At 48.9% G+C, this 15,812-nt stretch overlaps 1 protein-coding gene across 1 annotated transcript; it reads left to right on the top strand.

The window, feature by feature from the left end:
* The first annotated feature begins 4,025 nt into the window (after positions 1–4,025).
* Positions 4,026–6,600, top strand: NR0B2 (nuclear receptor subfamily 0 group B member 2). Its single transcript, XM_010380395.2, has 2 exons — positions 4,026–4,687; positions 6,003–6,600. Exons 1-2 carry the CDS (start codon positions 4,156–4,158, stop codon positions 6,242–6,244), a joined length of 774 nt encoding a protein of 257 aa, XP_010378697.1. The 5' UTR covers positions 4,026–4,155; the 3' UTR covers positions 6,245–6,600.
* The last annotated feature ends 9,212 nt before the right edge of the window (positions 6,601–15,812 follow it).

Genomic DNA, 15,812 nt, shown 5'->3' with positions numbered 1-15,812 from the left:
GTAGAGACGGTTTTGCCATGTTGGCCAGGCTGGTCTCAAATTCCTGGCCTCAAGTGATCTGGCCGCCTCAGCTTCCCAAAGTACTGGGATTACAGGCTTGAGCCACCATGCCCAGATGGTTTATTTTATTTATTTTTATTTATGATTAGTATTTTTAGACAGAATCTCACTGTGTCTCACCCAGGCTAGACTGCAGTGGCACAATCTCGGCTCACTGAAACCTCTGCCTCATGGGTTCAAGGGATTCTCCTGCCTCAGCCTCCTGAAAATCTGGGACTACAGGCATGCACCACCATGCCCGGCTGATTTTTGTATTTTTAGTACAGATGGAGTTTTGCCATGTTGGCCAGGCTGGTATCGAACTCCTGACCTCAGGGGATCCATCCGCCTTGGACTCCCAAAGTTCTGGGATTACAGGTATGAGCCCCCACATCCAGCCCTTTATTATTATCACTATTATTATTATTTTGAGACAGGATCTCATTCTGTTGCCCAGTCTGGAGTGCAGTGGCACGATCTCGGCTCACTGCAACCTCTGCCTCCCGGGTTCAAGCTATCCTCCCGCTTCAGCCTCTCTAGTAGCTGGGACTACCGTTGCGTGCCACCACGCCTGACTAATTGTTGTATTTTTAGAAGAGGCAGGATTTCACCATGTTGGCCTGGCTGGTCTCGAACTCCTGACCTCAGGTGATCTGCCTGCCTTGATCTCCCAACGTGCTGGGGATTACAGGCATGAGCCACCATGCCTGGCCTGATTTTTATTTATTTATCTATTTTTAGTCAGGGTCTCACTCTGTTGCCCAGGCTAGAGTGCAGTGGCATGATCACAGCTCACTGCAGCCTTGCCCTCCTGGATTCAAGTGATCCTCCCACTTTAGCCTCTCGAGTAGCCGGAATTATAGGTGTGCACTACCTGCCTGGCTAATTTTTGTATTTTTTACAGAGATAGGGTTTCACCATGTTTCCCAAGCTGGTCTTGAACTCCTGGGTTCAAGCAGTTGACCCACTACAGCCCCCAAAGTGTTCGGATTACAGGTGTGAGCCACCGCGCCCGACCAGTTCTAGGTTTTTTAGTATGATTCTAGTGCCTACTTCATGCTTTCTAAATATTATTTTCCACTAAAAGATTGAATCAGAGCTCTTTGGAGTACTGGTTGATTCCAGCGGCTGGAAAAGTTGATATCTTGTTATACCAGAAAGCAAATGGTCCAGGAATTATGGAAGCAGGCCAAAATGACATGGACCCCAGCTTGAAAGGGTTCCCATTGACCAAATAAATATAAATATTCAGGTTTTGGGGGGAGGTTTTGTGTGTGTGTGTGTGGGCGGGGTTGTTTTGTTTTGGTTTTTGTTTTTTAGACAGAGTCTTGCTCTGTCTAGAGCAAGGCGGGGGGCAGTAACACAGTCATAACTCACTGTAGCCTTGAAGTCCTGGGCTCAAACCATCCTCTTGCCTCAGCCTCTCAAGTAGTTAGGGCTACAGATATGCCCCACACACTGGCTAATTTTTTTTTGGTAGAGATGAGGTCTCACTGTGTTGACCAGGCTGATCTTGAACTCCTGAAGCCGCAAGCGATCCTCTCACCTCAACTTCCCAAAGTCCTGGGATTACAAGCGTGAGCCACCATACCAGGGTGTGTATTCTTTTCTTTTCTTTTCTTTTCTTTTTTTTTTTTGAGACGGAGTCTCGCTTGTTGCCCAGACTGGAGTTTAGTGGCCAGATCTCAGCTCACTGCAAGCTCCGCCTCCCGGGTTTACGCCATTCTCCTGCCTCAGCCTCCCAAGTAGCTGGGACTACAGGCGCCCGCCACATCGCCTGGCTAGTTTTTTTTGTATTTTTTTTAGTAGAGACGGGGTTTCACCGTGTTAGCCAGGATGGTCTCGATCTCCTGACCTCGTGATCCGCCCGTCTCGGCCTCCCAAAGTGCTGGGATTACAGGCGTGAGCCACCGCGCCCGGCCGTGTATTCTTTTCTTAAAGAGGATCCTCCAAATCGTAACCGTCAGGCCCCATAAAACCAATATCCACCTCTAGACATTCTTGTCATCATTTTAAAAATGAGGAAACTGAGGCACAGAAAGAGAAAGTGATTTGCCCAAGGTCACTCAGCTAAGTGAAGAAGCAGTATTTGGACCCAGCCAGTCTGACTCGAGTCTGCTTCAAGGGAACACTGTGAAGATTCAGTGAGATTTAAAGACATGAAAGGAACTTTATAAATTTAAGGATTAAGACTAATAATCAAATGAAAGAGATGTGTCTGTTTGTCCACTGGCGCTGAGCTCCATAGAGGAAAGGGGCAGAAAAATCCTCCTACCATATGCCAGAAACTACTTGGAATTTAACAACCAGGACCTCATTTTGTCCCCATGGCAGCCCTAGAGGCAGGCATTATTGTCCCAGTGAGGCTTCTGAGGCTCATCAAGCTTCAAGGATCAACCCAAGTCACACAACTGAAAAGTGATGGATTCTGGAGCAGATGCCAGGGCTGGTGATGCCAGAGCCTCTCTCTCCCTACCCAGGGCACCAGGCTGCCCAACAGCATGCAGCAGAAGGCTTGCCACGCTGGACTGGCCAAGGTCCAGGAACATGACACAACCAAGGGCCTCTCCACCTTCTCTCATCCCCTGTACTCCACCATCTGAGAAAGATGCCCAGGACAGAGGAGCCACATGGCAGCAGAGCAACATTTCTGCCCAGATCACAAGTAGGCAACGTCTGCAAAGCAGGCAGCGGCAAGGTGGGGGCAGCTAGCCACAAGCTCTGAGAATCTCAGGCTCTGGCTGTGCAATTGGGCCAGTGGGTCCAGGGGAACAAACAAGGACTTTGGAGTCAGGCAAGATCTGGGCTTGGTCTTCCTGGTGGGATGACCTTGGGCAAGTCACTTTAACTTTTTTAGTCTCACAAAGTAAGAATCTAGCCTTAGAAGGAGGCTGCCAATATTAGAGTGGGAAGTGCCTGACACATAACAGGTGCTCAGAGAATGGCAACCATACACACACACACACACACATATATATATATACACACATATATATACACACACACATATATATACACACACACATTATATATACAGACACACACACACACACACACACACACACACACACACACACATATATATATATATATTTTTTGAGACAGGGTCTTGCTCTGTTGCCCAGGCTGGAGTGCAGCAGCATGATCTCAGCTCACTGCAACCTCTGCCTCCCAGTTTCGAGTGATTCTTTTGCTTCAGCCTCTAGAGTAGCTGGGACTACAGGCAGATGCCACCATGCTTGGCTAATTTTTATATTTTTAGTAGAGACAGGATTTTGCCACGTTGGCCAGGCTGGTCTTGAACTCCTGACCTCAAATGATCCCCCTTCCTTGGTCTCCCAAAGTGCTGGGATTACAGGCATGAGCCACCATGCCCGGCTAGTAACCATCTTTTATTATAATTCTGTGAGTTCTTCTCAGCAGAACTAGACTTTCAGGAGTGGTAGGAATCAGGCAGGGGATAGGGATTCTGAAGGACCTTATTCCTGCAGGGGGCCCAGAACTGAAATCAGTGGAAGGGGGCCTCCGAGACTGGACAGCGGGCAAAGTCCTCCCAGCCCCCCCAGGGTCCTGGCTCCCTTCCCTGTAGCCTGCTCCTGGCCGACAACAGAAGCAGGGCCCCAAGGTTAGGCAAACAAGCTAGTGATAAGGCACTTCCAGGTCGGGCCTTGCATTCAAGGCCCACCCAGCTCTGGGGCTGACTTCCTGGCTTAGCGAAAGCGCTAGTCTTTTGTGCACACAAGAGCAGGCACCAATGGGGACACCTGCTGATTGTGCACCTGGGGCCTTGGTGCCCTGGTACAGCCTGGGTTAATGACCTTGTTTATCCACTTGAGTCATCCGATAAGGGGCAGCTGAGTGAGCGGCAGGTGGCCCTGTGCCCTGCAGCAGCCACTTCATTGACTGAAGTGATATCAGTGCCACGTGGGGTTCCCAATGCCCCCTCCCCCACCATTCCTGCCAGGGGCAGTGTCTGTGTGTTTTTTTCAATGAACATGACTTCTGGAGTCAAGGTTGTCGGGCCATTCCCCCCCTTCCACTCACTGGGAATATAAATAGCACCCACAGCGCAGAACAGAGGGCCAGAGAGCTGGAAGTAAGGGCAGATCCCCAACCATGAGCACCAGCCAACCAGGGGCCTGCCCATGCCAGGGAGCAGCAAGCCGCCCAGCCATTCTCTACGCACTTCTGAGCTCCAGCCTCAGGGCTGTCCCCGGACCCCGTAGCCGCTGCCTATGTAGGCAGCACCGGCCCGTCCAGCTATGTGCACCTCATCGCACCTGCCGGGAGGCCTTCGATGTTCTGGCCAAGACAGTGGCCTTCCTCAGGAACCTGCCATCCTTCTGGCAGCTGCCTCCCCAGGACCAGCGGCGGCTGCTGCAGGGTTGCTGGGGCCCCCTCTTCCTGCTTGGGTTGGCCCAAGATGCTGTGACCTTTGAAGTGGCTGAGGCCCCGGTGCCCAGCATACTCAAGAAGATTCTGCTGGAGGAGCCCAGCAGCAGTGGAGGCAGTGGCCAGCCACTGGACAGACCCCAGCCCTCCCTGGCTGCGGTGCAGTGGCTTCAATGCTGTCTGGAGTCCTTCTGGGGCCTGGAGCTGAGCCCCAAGGAATATGCCTGCCTGAAAGGGACCATCCTCTTCAACCCTGGTGAGCTCCCAGACACTCCTGGGTGGGGGGCAAGGCTGACGCAGGGGCCAGCCAGGGAAGGTAACTTCTAAGGGTTTGATATCTGTTATCTCATTGGGTCCGTATTTTCTTTTTTTTTTTTTCTGAGATAGAGTCTCTGTCACCTAATCTGGAGCGCAGTGGCGCGATCTTGGCTTGCTGCAACCTCTGCCTCCTGGGTTCAAGCAATTTTCCCTGCCTCAGCCTCCCGAGTAGCTGGGATTACAGGTGCCACCAACACTCCCGGCTAATTTTTGTATTTTTTAGTAGAGACGGGGTTTCGCCATGTTGGTCAAGCTGGTCTTGAACTCCTGACCCCTCAGGTGATCCACCCGCCTTGGCCTCCCAAAGTGCTGGATTACAGGAGTGAGCCACTGTGCTTGGCCGGTTCCTCATTTTCATCAAATAGCCATCTCACAGAAGAGGTACAGATAAGCTAAGTGACTAGCTAAAGGTAACACAGCCAGGTAGGGACAGACCAGGATGGCAGCTCAGGTCTATTCACTCCAGAGCCTGGCCCTTGCCACTCTGCCTGAGAAATTTGCTCTGACCTTTAGAGAAGGCTGGGGGGGAGGTGGGGTGGGCAGACACAGCTGTGTCTCAGTCACATCTTCAAAGGAAGGCTGCATGGTGAAGCTCTAGAGCTAAAACTCCTCTGTGGGTTCAGAAAGATCACATAGAAGAGAGAACTGAAAGGGGTGTAGGGAGGACAGGAAGGGAGTCTTTATGGAATTCGGCCAGGAGAGTGGCAGATGGAGACAGTGCTCTTTGTAATCTGGAGAGCATCTGAGATGAGCGTTCCCCAGGAGTCCCTTGTGGCACGCATAAATCATAGTAATTAATTGTAATAATAGTAGCAAATACTCATCACACTTACCATATGTTAGGCCCTATTCTAAGGGTTTTACATATACTAGTTCATTTAAATCTCATAAAAGCCTAGGAGATAGGTCCTATTAATATTATTATCCCCCTTTTACAGATAAAGAAACTGAAGCCCAGAGATTAAGTTACTTGCCCAAGGTCACCCAGCTAAGTGACAGTACTGGGATTCATACCCAGGAAACCTGATTCTTAACCATTACTCCACACTGCCTCTTCATAAATGGATGGATGACTACAATGGAAATTGATAAATAAATTACCTCCTCCAAAGGAGGAGGTAGTAGTGGGACCTCAAAGGCCAAGCAAAGGAGGCAGAGGGGTGTCTCTGATGGCCCAGATCTTGGGCCAGTCTCTTCCTTTGGTGGCTGGGAGTAGGGTGCTCACCAACCCTCTTCTCCCTCTCTGCCCACAGATGTGCCAGGCCTCCAAGCCGCCTCCCACATTGGGCACCTGCAGCAGGAAGCTCACTGGGCGCTGTGTGAAGTCCTGGAGCCCTGGTGCCCAGCAGCCCAAGGCCGCCTTGCCCGTGTCCTCCTCACAGCCTCCACCCTCAAGTCCATTCCGACCAGCCTGCTTGGGGACCTCTTCTTTCGCCCTATCATTGGAGATGTTGACATCGCTGGCCTTCTTGGGGACATGCTCTTGCTGAGGTGACCGGCTGCAGCCCAGGCAGAGATCAGGTGGGCAGAGGCTGGCAGTGCTGATTCAGCCTGGCCATCCCCAGAGGTGACCCAATGCTCCTGGAGGGGGCAAGGCTGTATAGACAGCACTTGGCTCTTTAGGAACAGCCCTTCACTCAGCCACACCCCACATTGGACTTCCTTGGTTTGGACACAGTGCTCCAGCTGCCTGGAAGGCTCTTGGTGGTCCCCACAGCCTCTGGGCCAAGACTCCTGTCCCTTCTTGGGATGGGAATGAAAGCTTAGGCTGCTCATTGGACCAGAAGTCCTACTGACTTTATACAGAACTGAATTAAGTTATTGATTTTTGTAATAAAAGGTATGAAACACTTGGAGGCTGATACTGTCGTTTGTGCATATAGAAGGGACTGTCTCACCTCCAGGGCCCATCCTGCTCCTATCAGAGGTAGCCCAAGGGAAAAAATCCACAGGGTTGCTGGAGCTAATTTTCCAGGGAACAGTATCAGTTCACAATCCCATCACCTCATTGCCTTTATCCTCAGGGGAAGGAGGTTGCTCTCCTGTTCCCAAACCCTTCACCAACCACTCTCCTGGCTCCTACCCACTTCATGCGCCCTCTCACCACAGTTAAAGCCCAATCACAGCCAACCAGGAAGCAGTCCATTCCCGAATGGAAACAGACAAAGTCACTGCCATTTCTGCAGTTTAAGATCATTCACTTCCCCCATTCCTGCAGATGACAAAAGATGGTGGTCCATTATTTTCCCAAAGGGAAGGGACAAGGGCACCCAGGGCTGGCCTGGCAACTAGTTGAAGGCCAAAGCAGACCAAGGTCTAGCTGGACCACCAGGATTTGACTACATCAGTTGTTTAAGTCTGAAACCCTTCCATGACACTTGGATCATAGCCACCGCCCTGAGGCCTCCCAACTTTCCTTCCCTGCCCCTCTGCCCTAGCCCCTCTCCTGGGATTCTTCTCCCAGACATTCCCACTGTCTAACAACTAAAGAGGCAACTCTTGGCATAGCCATGACCTCCCTGACTGCTCCATTCAGAATATGACTTGTGTCTATTCTGATTGGTCAATGTCTGTGCCTCCCTGTTTGTTAAATATTTTGACCCAATCGCCATGGGTCAGGGTGAGTGACCTAAAGGGTGGGCAGGAAGGAGTGATAACAACACACATGCCTATAGGATTTTCTGGCCTCCCCCTTTCGCCGGCGGTAAGTCCTGCCCTGACCAGTCCCCACCCCCTTCACCATAACAGTTTGGATTCTTCTCACAGGTGCCAAGTTAATGATTGCTCAATAAGAGGCCATTCACTTGGGGATAAGAGTCTAGGCGTCATCATTCAGGCCTTTCTCTAAGCCCCCCAGGTTAGGACTACAGCTGATTGGCCTCGTACCCATTATGGTGACCCAGTGCCAGCAGCAAGGGGAACCCTGTCCCTTGCCCAGCCTCTCACTCACAAGTCAGACACCAGATAGAGACAAAAACACAGCTGAGATCTCACACAAATACAAACAACACAACTTGGACCCCCCCCCAACACACACACATACTAAGATGTCCAACTCAGGCACGCCTACACGGACCCAGAAAACAGACTCTCCAACCACCCACTTACAGCCCAGAAAAGCACTGCCCGGATACAGTCACTCAGCAACGTACTGCAGACCCCGACACAGTCACACAGCACAAGTACGCACCCTTGCACCTGAGGGTGGGGCACACAGTGTGGAGACACCCCCATACCAGAGTGTGTTCATCTTCCCCGTGTCACAGGAAAGGGAAAAGTGGCCCCCTAAGTAGGCAGACCTGTGTCTGCACATCTTCAGGGTCCTCTCAGAGCCTGTGAGCCCAGGCCAACTGCTCTGCCTGCCATTTGGGACCCCAACTAACCATTCATCCTCTTTCCCCGTGGTGACTTCAATGTCCATCCTCCTCTCAGCTCAACAACTGTCCCCAGCTGGGATCTAATCAAATCCCCAATAAAGGCATTCTTCAGGGCCCAGAACAAGTCCTGCATCCCCCCACCTCCCACCAGATGCCCCAAACTCAGACCTCAGGCCCCCGGGCCTCTCTCTGACCTGCCCTCCCCATCCCTCTGGCACACATCACCCTGTGTAACCTTGTAGACGCATGAAACCACTCTTTCAAGAGCAGAAGCCCTGTTTCCCACATAGGACCCAAATCCAGAAGATTCAGGGATTTAGGGTCATTCTACGTCTTTTATGCCCTACCAGTTTCTGCCTCTATTAATTAACTGCCACACCTCTCTGAATCCTCCCACCTCTGAAAAAAGCTGGATCTTCCCACCTCTTACCCTTCCCCTTCTCTAGCCCTGAACAACCATTAGGAAGCATTCCCCACTATGCCCAACCCTAGGCTTTTTTCCTCAACTTATTTAATTTTTTCCATCATCCAGATAGCTTCCCTTATTAACTCTACCTTGCCAGGCACTACTGGTGGCTCATGCCTGTAATCCCAGCACTTTGGGAGGCTGAGGTGATAGGATCGCTTGAGCCCAGGAGTTCAAGATCAGCCTGGGCAATGTAGTGAGATTCCTGTCTCTACAAAAAATTATAAAATTAGCTAGGGGCCAGGCGCAGTGGCTCACACCTATAATCCCAGCACTTTTGGAGGCCAAGACAGGCGGATCACCTGAGGTTAGGAGTTCAAGACCAGCCTGGCCAACAACGGTGAAACCCTGTCTCTACTACAAATACAAAAATTAGCCAGGCATGGCAATACTCGCCTGTAATTCCAGCTACTTGGGAGGCTGAGACAGGAGAATCGGTTGAACCTGGGAGGCGGAGGTTGCAGTGAGCCGAGATCGCACCACTGCACTCCAGCCTGGGCGACAGAGTGAGACTCTATCTCAAAAAAATTAAAAAATAAGGCCGAGGGGATCACCAGGTCAGGCGTTCAAGACCAGACTGGCCAAGATGGTGAAACCCCGTCACTACTAAAACTACAAAAATTAGCCAGGTGTGGTGGCAGATGTCTGTAATCCCAGCTACTCTGGAGGCTGTGGCAGGAAAATCGCTTGAACTGGGGCGGCAGAGGTTGCAGTGAGTCGAGATTGCACCACTGCACTCCAGGCTGGGCGACAGAGTGAGACTCCGTCTCAAAAAAATAAATAAAGGCCGGGCGCGGTGGCTCAAGCCTGTAATCCCAGCACTTTGGGAGGCCGAGACGGGCGGATCACGAGGTCAGGAGATCGAGACCATCCTGGCTAACACGGTGAAACCCTGTCTCTACTAAAAATACAAAAACTAGCCGGGCGAAGTGGCGGGCGCCTGTAGTCCCAGCTACTCGGGAGGCTGAGGCAGGAGAATGGCGTAAACTCGGGAGGCGGAGCTTGCAGTGAGCTGAGATCTGGCCACTGCACTCCAGTCCGGGCGACAGAGCGAGACTCCGCCTCAAAAAAAAAAAATAAAATAAAATAAATAAATAAATAAATAAATAAATAAATAAATAAAATAAAATAAGCTAGTTATGGTGGCTCATGCCTGTAGTCCCAGCCACTCGAGAGGCTGAAGTGGGAAGATTACTTGAGGTGGGAGTTGGAGGCTGCAGTGAGCATGGTAGCATCACTGCACTCCAACCTGGGCAATGGAGCAAGACCCTGTCTCAAAACGAATAAAAAAAACAACAAGAAAAATATCTACCTTGATCCTTTTCAAATTTCTTCCCTACCAGTCCACATGGTTGGGGAGCTACACTTCTGTTTCTTGTCTGCATTTCTTGAGTCATTCCCCGTGCCCTACTTCCTTGCCTTGTGCAAGGAAAATAAAGACAAATACGGCAAAACTAAAGAGATAATTATGGTACAATGTAGTAAGGGGAATTGTGCTTTCTCCATGAAACTGTAGGCTTTCCAAAAGTGGGGAAGAATGTCTCCATGATCAGCATCCTGGGTTGGGATCTGTATCTCATTGCCAGTGAGGGAAGAGGAGGAAACAGGCTCAGATGGGTATGTAACTTAAGGTCTGGGCTGATCACTGTCTGTGCTGAGACTCTTTTTTTTTCAGATGGAGTTTTGTTTTTGTTGCCCAGGCTGGAGTGCAGTGGTACGATCTCCGCTCACTGCAACCTCCACCTCCCAGGTTCAAGCGATTCTCCTGCCTCAGCCTCCCGAGTAGCTGGGATTACAGGCGCCCACCACCAAGCCTGGCTAATTTTTGTATTTTTAGTAGAGACAGGCTTTCATCATATTGGCCAGGCTAGTCTCAAACTCCTGACCTCAGTGATCCACCCACCTCGGCCTCCCAAAGTGCTGGGATTACAGGCGTGAGCCACCGCACCTGGCCTGTGCTGAGACTTGTACTCAAACCTGTGTAATTCTGGAGGGTTCTTGTCAGCAGCACAAGCTGGAGTGAGTCATGGCCAGGATCAGGCGGTCTGCAGCTAGCTCAGCCACTGTTGACTGACCATCTACCTCTCTGCCATGATTCCTGTCCTCAGGCCCAGCCAGGGATGACTCACTGGAAAGCAGGAGAGTGGCTGTGGCTCTAGGTCAGCCTAGAGAACCATTTTATTGCCATCATTATCTCTATCTTCAGTAGCCAAATTGTTGACTGCCTATTAAGCAGTCAGACAGCTGACGCATGCTGTGCCCTGCATTAACCCCACCCTGTCCTTGGGGCATTCAAATATCCTAGAACCCGTGATGCTGGCAAAAAGCCAACACCCACTATCTATCCATTAATTCATTCTATCACTAAACATCTCTCAACCTCCACTTGTACCAACCCTTGTGCTAGATGCTGGGGTAGGGGGCACAGAATAAATAAGATACATTTCTTACTCTCATGAAACACCTTGTCTGTGGCAGAGGAAGACACATAAGTAATTGTAATGCAGAGTGATCTGAGCTGTGATAGGGGTACAGACAACAGGCAACAGGAGAGATTAAATCTGCCTCAAGGTGGGAAAAATGCTTCACCCAAGTGGTGACTGGTTTGCGCTAAAGAGAACAAATAGGGTTTTGCTAGGCAACTCAAGGGACGGACATTCTAAGCAGATATATGCAAAGACACAGAGATGTCAGAGAGCAAGGGGTGCTTAGCTAACTGCAAGTGATGTGTGGGGCCCAGGGTAGCAGGAAATGGGCGTGGAGAGATGACAGGGACCACCTCACAGAACAAGACAGCACAGAAAGGAAGTATCAATGAAACTGATGGAGGCAACAATGCTAAGATCTCAGGGGAGTCAGAGTTAACAAAGGAGACCTCCTCTTCCTGGCAGGGTATGACCAGAAGAAACCCCAGGCTATGGCTGCTCACTCTGGGTAGCTACTAAACTATAACCACAAAACATTTGTGCTCTAAACACATTTCCTGGATTATGGTATTTCATTCTCACAACTCTGTACTGGAAGTACTATCATTATCTCCATCCGCTTTATCTTTATTTTTAAGACAGAGTCTCACTCTGTTGCCCAGGGTGGAGTTCAGTGATGCGATCTTGGCTCACTGCAACCTCCACCTCCTGGGTTCAAGCAGTTCTCATGCCTCAGCCTCCCGAGTAGCTGGGATTACAGGCGTGCGCCACCACGCTCAGCTAATTGTGTATTTTTAGTAGAGACAGGGTTTCTACATTTGGTTAGGCTGGTCTCGAACTCCCAACCTCAGGTGAACCACCCGCCTCGCCCTCCCAAAGTGCTGGGATTATAGGCGTGAGCTACCACGCCCAGCCTTTTTTGTATTTTTTGGTAGAGACGGGGTTTCACCATGTTGGCCAGGCTGGTCTCAAAGTCCCAACCTCAGGTGATCTGCCCACCTCCGCCTCCCAAAGTGCTGAGATTACAGGCATAAGCCACCACACCCGGCCTCCATCCATTTTATAGATGAAGAAACTCAAGGAGTGAAGGACATGCCAATGTGCCAAATTGGTATCTTGATCATTTTGAGTTGGAAACCTTGGAGAAATTGTAGTTTCAGAAAGGGCGAACTGACCTGCCTCTTCCAGCCTGCAGCAAGCCATCAAGATTCCTCTGTGAGGGATACCCTCTCTATACCAGGGCAAAAAAATAGCCCTGATTACCAGAGACTGGGAACTCGGGGCTGCAACGGACCTGAATAAATATACTTTCCAAGGTAACCCCTATTTTCCACTAGTTCCACCTCAAATATCTCCTCATCACTCACCTAGAAATTTACTGCCCCTAGCTAAATATCCCTTGTCCTGTGACTTCTCAAATTTATTGTTGTCTAAAAAGTACAAAAGCATCTTGTGGTCGGGCACCGTGGCTCACGCCTGTAATCCCAGGACTTTGGGAGGCTGAGGCGGGAGGATCACCTGAGGTCCAGAGTTCGAGACCAGCCTGGTCAGCATGGTGAAACCCTGTCTCTACTAAAAATACAAAAATTAGCCGGGCGTGTTGGCAGGCTCTTGTAATCCCAGCTACTTGGGAAACTGAGGCAGGAGAATCGCTTGAACCCAGGAGGCAGAGGTTGCAGTGAGCCAAGATTGTGCCATTGCACTCCAGCCTGGGCAACAGAGTGAGACTCTGTCTCAAAAAAAAAAAAAAAATCGTTTTGACCAGTTCTTCAGACTTCACTCTCTTGTGACAATCCCCACATACACGTAAAACTAATAAAATATTATACAATGTTGAAATATCATACAAGAATAGGCCAGACTCAGTCGCTCGCACCTGTAATCCCAGCACTTTGGGAGGCCGAGGTGGGCAGATCACTTGAGGTCAGGAATTCGAGACCAGCCTGGCCAACATGGTGAAACCCCATCTCTAGTAAAAATACAAAAATTAGCTGGGTGTGGTGCTGGCCTGTAGTCCCAGCTACTTAGGAAGCAGAGGCAGGAGAATGGCCTGAATCCGCCAGGTGGAGGTTGCAGTAAGCCGTGATTGCATCACTGCATGCGCTCCAGCCTGGATGACAAAAAAAAAAAAAAAGTATGTAATAAAATAAAAAAGAAATACAATCCAGATATGATGTGGGTTTAAACCTAGATATAATTGTCCTAGCTACAATTTCCCACTCATTAGAAGACTTTTTTTTTTTTTTTTTTGAGACAGACTCTGGCTCTGTCGCTCAGGCTGGAGTGCAGTGGTGCGAACTCCACTCACTGCAAGCTCCGCCTCCCGGGTTCACACCATTCTCCTGCCTCAGCCTCCCGAGTAGCCGGGACTACAGGCGCCCACTACCTCGCCCGGCTAGTTTTTTTGTAGTTTTTAGTAGAGACGGGGTTTCACCGTGTTAGCCAGGATGGTCTCAATCTCCTGACCTCGTGATCCGCCCGTCTGGGCCTCCCAAAGTGCTGGGATTACAGGCTTGAGCCACCGCACCCAGCTAGAAGACTTTTTAAATTTCTTATTTTTATTATTTTTTGTAGAGACAGGGTCTCACTATGTTGCCCAGGCTGGTCTCCAACTCCTGGCTTCAAGCGATCCTTCTGCCTCGGCCTCTGAAAGTGATGGGATTATAAGTGAGAGCCACTACGCCTAGCCATGTTTTTCAATTTTTAAAATTCATCATATAGTTGTATATTTGCTATCCCAAGGTAACTATTGCTTTCTGAAATGAGTTATTTTCACTTTCAGTATTTTTACATTTTAAATATTGAATATTTATATTATATATATTATAAATATATTAAATATTTAAATACTTTCCAAGGTAACCCCTATTTTCCACTAGTTCCACCTCAAATATCTCCTCATCACTCACCTAGAAATTTCATATCATCACTCACCTAGAAATTTCACCTAGAAAAACAATATTCATAAATATGTGTAAAGTATAAAGAATAACAGTAGAATGAACTCTATTATTGTTTCATAGGTCATTATTACCATTAACTTTGAAGTCCCTTTCTAAATCTATCATTTCCCTCCAAAGTTAATGACTACCCTAGATTTTATGTTAATCATTTATTTGCTTTTCTTTCTGATTTTAAAGCATATTTATTTATGTAGCCCTAAGAATATTTTTTAGTTTGCATTTTTGGAACTTTGCATAAATAAAACAATTCTGTGTTTTCTAACTGACTTAGCCTGAAGTTATTAGCACAAAAAGCCAGCTTTTTGCATTTACAAGGACTGTAGCTATGAATATTCATATATACTGTGAAATAAAAACAAATCCAGACTTGGTAAGGAGAGATTTTATTATAATTATTATTATTTTTTTGAGACAGAGTCTCGCTCTGTTGCCCAGGATGGAGTGTGTAGTGGTGTGATCTCAGCTGTCTGCAACCTCCACCTCCTGGGTTCAAGCGATTCTCGTGCCTCAGCTTCCCTGAGGAGCTGGGATTACAGGCGCATGCCAGCATGCCTGGCTAATTTTTGTATTTTTAGTAGAGATGGGGTTTCACCATGTTGGCCAGGCTGGTCTCGAACTCCAGACCTCAAGTGATCTGCCCACCCCAGCAGATTACTTGGGATTACGTGCCTGTATGTAATCCCACCCGCCTTAGGCCTCCCAAATTGCTGGGATTACAGGCATTAGCCACTGTGCCCAGCCATTATAATTTTTTTTTTTTGAGACAGATTATCATTCTGCTGCCCCGGTGGGAGTGCCTGGTACAATCATGGCTCACTGTAGCCTTGCTCTCTTGGGCTCAAGTGATCCTCTCACCTCAACCTCCTGATGTGCTAAGATTACAGGTGTGAGTTACCACACCCCACCAAGAGTGATTTTATTTGAAAGGATTATTGCAAGGGAAGAAAGGAACTATTGCAATAGGGGGAGGAAGAATATTGCAGCAGGGAGGACCCTCTGACCATAATATCTGCAAGTGACTCAAGGGTTAGGCAAAAAGGGTTCTTCTCTCATAGAGAGGAGTAAACAGGGTAGAACTGGGTGGGAGGAAGTGGGATGATCAGGAGTGGCAAGATGGGACAGTAGATCAGGTGATGCTTTACCCTGAAGCCAGCCTATTCTCAAGAGGGGATGTTAAGGAGGAGATGTGTGCTGGCTCAAGCTGAGGGTAAGCCAAAGTTCAGGAACCTGGGGGAAGGAGAGAAATTTTAACCAAAGTTTGTTCCAACTGATCAGTGGGGAGAAGAAGTTCCTCAAAGCTTTCATGAGGAGATTTGGAATTTGGAGTCTGTGTCTGGCTTTGTCACTGGTGAACCAGAGGGGCATATACTGGTCTTATCTAACTCACTTGAGGAAGGATGTTTTTTTGCAGTATGCTGTGTTCCAGAACACAAAACAGTAGGGAGGCATTTCTTAAGCTTTAGTGTTCCAGGATCACAGGGCTTGGGTAAAAGTTAACATTATCAATAAGCCTTCTGATAAACATGTGCAGTAACTTCTTTTCTGTTTAGACAAGGGTCTTGCCAACTTGACCAGGCTGGTCTCAAACTCCTAGGCTCAAGGTATCTTCCTACGCCGGCTTGCCAAAGTGCTGGGATTATAGGCGTGAGCCCCTGTGCTCAGCCCTTTATTTTTTGTTTTTGTTTGAGGTCTCTCAATGTATAGGTTCCTCCTATCACCCAGTATAATGTGTAGACTTTGTCTGAATTATGAATCAATGAATAAATAGTAATCGAATAACCCAATTAAGAAAATGGACAAAGAGGGCCGGGTGCGGTGGCTCACATCTGTA

Source organism: Rhinopithecus roxellana, chromosome 12 (assembly GCF_007565055.1).
Source record: "Rhinopithecus roxellana isolate Shanxi Qingling chromosome 12, ASM756505v1, whole genome shotgun sequence".
Classification (NCBI taxonomy): Eukaryota; Metazoa; Chordata; class Mammalia; order Primates; family Cercopithecidae; genus Rhinopithecus; species Rhinopithecus roxellana.
This window is presented reverse-complemented; position numbering and strand designations above follow the sequence as displayed.

Coding starts and splice junctions, on each gene's coding strand:
- NR0B2 (XM_010380395.2), top strand. CDS start 4,156: ATGAGCACCAGCCAACCAGGGGCCTGCCCATGCCAGGGAGCAGCAAGC. Junction 4,688..6,002: donor GACCATCCTCTTCAACCCTG/GTGAGCTCCCAG, acceptor CTCTGCCCACAG/ATGTGCCAGGCCTCCAAGCC.